The 5,018-nt window shown below is 48.3% G+C and overlaps 1 protein-coding gene across 1 annotated transcript; it reads right to left on the bottom strand.

The window, feature by feature from the left end:
• Window positions 1–1,932: 1,932 nt before the first annotated feature.
• Window positions 1,933–2,576, bottom strand: CCDC70 (coiled-coil domain containing 70). The gene is given in 2 exon segments (XM_007131084.1): window positions 1,933–2,342; window positions 2,345–2,576. Coding segments are annotated over 2 exon segments (642 nt in total).
• Between the last annotated feature and the right edge of the window lie 2,442 nt (window positions 2,577–5,018).

Below are 5,018 nucleotides of genomic sequence, written 5' to 3'. Positions count from 1 at the left end.
GGGGGGGGGCGGGGGGGGGGGGGGGGGGGGGGGGGGGGGGGGGGGGGGGGGGGGGGGGGGGGGGATGCACATTCCCAGTTCCTGCCTCCACCTGGTTTACATTTCTTTGGGCTTAAGATCAACAATCTGTTTGCTTTTGTTTGGGGCAGAATCACTGGAATTGCTGAATCTGCAGCTCTTGCTGCACTGGGGTTCCCACCATCCTGCACACCATCCACTGGGCAGGTCTTCTCGAGTGAGGGCCCCTAGCTGTCTCCCCATGAAATCTGATTCTCCACACCAGCATCTTATTCCCTCCGCTTCTGACGTCTTTGCCCAGGGGCTTGTTGGGAGCTGAGATGCAAAACTCGGTTTGTGGCAAAGGAGAAAGCGGCTCCCAGCGTCCTGGCCCTGACTCCTGAGGATCAAAGGCCTTGCAAGGAACACCAACTTTCTCAGAGTGACACGGAGCCATGGAGACTGCTCTTGGAGTTGGCCCACTCTCCCGTACCCGGACATCTGCTCAGCACACCTAGGGGGACCCCGTCCCCTCCTCTCCCTGTTTCTCGACCACCACCCCAAACCGCAGTGAAATCCCCAAGCGCTTTAGGCTCATCCAGCCCTGCTGCCGTCATTGGCTGCGCTACTCTGAAGCCACATCCCATGACCCGGCTGTGTTCGGAAAGGAATGGGACCAATGGGCAGACGATGTGAGCTCTAGTCCTGGACCTTCCATTTGCTGCTTGCCTGGCCATGTGCAGTCCCTCTGCTTTCCCACGTCTCTGTTTCCTCACCTGTACAGTGGGCTTATGTACCTTCCCTGTCAACCCACGGAGTTGTGGTGAAGCTTACATGAGTTGGCAGACGTGAACGTGCTTATGAAATAGCAAGGGATGCACAAAGGCAAGGTAAGTTGCTACGCGGATGACAGTGAGGGCCAGGCCCGAGAAAAGGGGAAGCAGGCGATGTCGGCCTTGACATTTCTTTCTACCCACCTTCTGGTCCCTTCCATACCAATGCCCACATAGATGGTCTAATCCCAGAGGAGAAGTCAGGCATGTAAATTGCTGACCACATTAGTGTGCATTCATTTAATGTACTACCTCCCTGGGGCATTTTAATTTTAAGTGAATGGAATGAGGGAAACACAAAGGAAGGAATTGATAATGCAGAAATACAGGTATGTGAGACCTGTGTGAATGGGAGTCTCGGGGCAGGGAGGTCTCCCTGACACCTCCCAGATGGCCCTACCTGGTCCACAGGACTCCACCAGGGAAGGGCAGTGCTCTTGTGGGCGGAGCTCTAGAGCCTCAGCCTAATGCCACGCCCCTTTCTCACGCTACAGAGAATGGGCAGTTGAGAAGTTTGGTGGAAACCTGGATCCGTGAGTGAGTGAAGCGTTGGGGGGATGCTGCCTCTGTGTTCTAAATGGCCTGCCAGGTGAGGACAAACCACAGATGAATTGTTAACAGCGCTGCCTCCTTTTTCTGGGACGCTGTCAGCCCGCTCCCAGCCTCCAAGACTGCCCAGAGTGGAGGAGAAATGACTGACCCACAGCTCCACAGAGGCAGCGATACCTCCGCCCCTCTCTGTCCCTATATGTCTCTTGCTGGCATTGCCCTCACCCCCGTCCCCGTTCTGACTCTTTTCAGGAGAGTCCAGGGTCTCCACTTACACACGTGCCGTGCTCACGGGGAGCTGCTCATAGAACCAAGCACTGTGGACAGCAGTGCAGCCTGGAGGACGGGAGTAGGACCTCTGAGAATCACAAAACCTGAAAAAATGCAGCTGGCCTCCTTACAGAAGTTGGTTTTCCACATCTCTCCTCAGAACTTTGTTAGATCTTTTGAAGCCAGGAGACAAATAAGAGCATATTTTCTTCAGCATATGGGGTCACCCCGGACTCGAGTCCCAACCAGCTGTGTGGACCCCCCAGCCCTTCGTCTCCTGTGCTCACACCCTGCCGCGGCAGGAGGCTGCCGACCGGGGCCCCCCATTGACGTTGCGGTGCCCCCCTGCCAGCCTGTGCTCCTCCACAACCTGAGCACCCCCTTCCACCCAGAGGGCCTTCTCCTCCCAGAGGGACTTTTTATCCTCCCACAGGGCCTTCTCCTCCTCCAGAAGGGCTCTTTCCTCCTCCCACAGGGCCTTTTCTTCCCCCCACAGGGTCTTGTCCTCCTGAAGGAAGTTCTGGTCTCTTTCCCACAAGGCATTGTCCTCCTTCCAGAAGGCCTTATCTTCCTTCTAGAAGATTCGGTACTTTTTCCAAAAGGCTTTCTCTTCTTCCCAGAAAGATTTTTCCATTTCCCAGAAGGCTTTTTCCTCTTTCCAGAAGGTTTTCTCGTCTTCCCAGAAAGGTCTCTCTCTTCCCAAATGCCCAAGATCTGGTCCCTGAAATTGCAGATCTTGCCACGGAAATTCCACATCTCTTCCCTGAAGCCTTCTATTTTCTCACGGAAGTGTCTCATCTCTTCCCGAAACACCTTTTCTTCCTGCAGCTTGTGGATTGGTTTCTTCTGGCGAATGTTGGATGAGGAGACCACCAGTGAGTGGAGGCAGGCAAGCACCATCCATTTGCTCACCTTGAAGGGAAACATTGTCTTGGTCAGCCAGGATGGTGGGGTGACTGCGATGGAGGACAGGGCTGCTGGCCAAGTCCAGCTCAGCTGGTCCAACCCTATGGGGGCATCAGAGAGAACATGGCCCTTGAGTGTCACATCCCAGAGGGCAAGCCCTGGCGTCTGTGCCATTACTGGGAATTATTTTTTAATCTTACAATTTATTTTTAACATATACATGTATCTATTTTTTTTCAAATTCTTTTCCCATTTAGGTTACTGCAGAGTATTGAGTTGAGTTCCTTGTGCTATACAGTAGGTCCTTGTTGGTTACGTATTTTACATATAGCAGTATGTACATGTCAATCCCAAACTCCCAATCTATAACCCTTCCCCTCACCCTTCCCCCCTGGTAACTATAAGTTCGTTCTCTAAGTCTGTGAGTCGGTTTCTGTTTTGTAAATAAGTTCATTTGTATCATTTTTTAAAGATTCCACATATGAGCAATATCATATGATATTTGTCTTTCTCTATCTGACTTCACTTAGAATGATAATCTCTAGGTCCATCCATGTTGCTGCAAATGGCATTATTTCATTCTTTTTTATGGCTGAGTAATATTCCATTATATATATGTACCACATCTTCTTTATCCATTCCTCTGTTGAGGGACATTTAGGTTGCTTCCATGTCTTGGCTATTGTAAACAGCGCTGCAGTGAGCACTGGGGTGCATGTATCCTTTGGCACCATGTTTTTCTCCGGATACATGCCCAGGAGTGGGATTGCTGGGTCATATGGTAGCTCTTTTTTTAGTTTTTTAAGAAACCTCCATACTGGTCTCCATAGTGGCTGTATCAATTTACATTTCCACCAACAGTGTAAGAGGGTTCATTATTGGGACATTTTAACCATTGTTCTCTTTGTCCCCTTGGTGGTATTTGTGAGGGACAAGCTGTGGTAGAGGAAGACGCTGGCTGGTCGTGGTTTTGCACTGAGGAGGTGGTCAGTACATTCAAGCTCAAGGCTACTGAAATAATAGCCAACAAGGACAATGGTTCTCAACCAGAGTGTCAGGACACACAAGTGTGACATGATCACTTAAGAGGTGTGTCACAGTTTTGTTTTGCTTTTAAATAATCAAGTGCCACAGCCCCAAGTGATTTATTTGTGTTACATCAACCAGAATACATCTGAGGTTTTGGCTTTCTCACTTGGGAGTTGTTCATAACCTTCTGATTGGGCGTGCTCACAGCAGGGGGCCACACGTGTGCATATCCTCTGTTATAAGCCATGTGGGAAAGTGAGAAGGTGAGACCCGCAGACCTGGAGGAGTCGATTTTAGTAGAAGAATCTATTTTGGGAACAGAAGTTTAAAACCAAAAGATGAAAGACGACCCTGAATGTTGGCTAGGGTGTGGGAAAGAGGAGTTCTCACATGGTAGCCAGTAATATTGAACAATAATGAGGACACATGATGACTCCGCTGCTCCACGCCCAGATACATGCCCTGAGGGAACTTCTGAATTGTGTCCAGGTTACGTGTACAGGAATGTTCAAGCAGCTGTGTTCACAAGAGCTCAACACTGCAAGCAGTCCAATGACCCTCACAATAGAATGGAGTTCAGATGTGGTGGTCCGTTCATGCAATGGAGAGCGTAGCTACGTGCAGCAACGTGGGTGAACCTTATAATATTGAAAGAAAGAATCAGGATCAAAGACTTTGAAAGAAAAAGTTTCAAAACAAGCAAAATTAAACTCTATTGTTTAAGGAAATATACTTAAGTGACAACACAAAAAGACAAGCAAGGAAGTGAGTCCCATTAAGTCAAGATAATAATTACTTAGGAAGTTGAGATGAACATATATACACTACTGTATATAAAACAGATAACTAACAAGGACCTATTGATACTATATAGCACAGGGAACTCTACTCAATACTCTGTAATAACCTATATGGGAAAAGAATCTGAAAAAGAATAGATACATGTGTGTGTATAACTGAATCACTTTGCTGTACACCTGAAACTACTACAACATTGTAAATCAAATATACTCCAATATAAAATAAAAATTTTTTTTTAAAGTAATTACTTGTGTATGAGGGAGGGAGTGGGGAGGTAGGATACTAAGGGTTGTGATTGGGTGAGGACATGACAGGGGCTTCTGAGGGGCCAGTAGTATCCCTTTTCTTTTCTTGGTGGCAGTTGCCTGTATGTTATAATAAAAAAGTGCTAAGCTGTATACTAATGTTTTAATTACTCCAGTAAATGCATTGTATATCACAGTAAAATAAAAGCTAGGGAGAAAGAAAGAGAGAAGGAAGGAAGGAAGGAAACAAAGAAAGGAAGAAAGGAAGGAAGAAGGAAAGAAAGGAGGGAAGAAGGGGGGAGGGAGGGAGGAAGAAAGAAGGAAAGAAAGAAAGGAAGGGGGGCTTCCCTGGTGGCGCAGTGGTTGCGCGTCCGCCTGCCGATGCAGG

The sequence above is a fragment of the Physeter macrocephalus genome, chromosome 13 (assembly GCF_002837175.3).
Source record: "Physeter macrocephalus isolate SW-GA chromosome 13, ASM283717v5, whole genome shotgun sequence".
NCBI classification, from domain to species: Eukaryota; Metazoa; Chordata; class Mammalia; order Artiodactyla; family Physeteridae; genus Physeter; species Physeter macrocephalus.
This window is presented reverse-complemented; position numbering and strand designations above follow the sequence as displayed.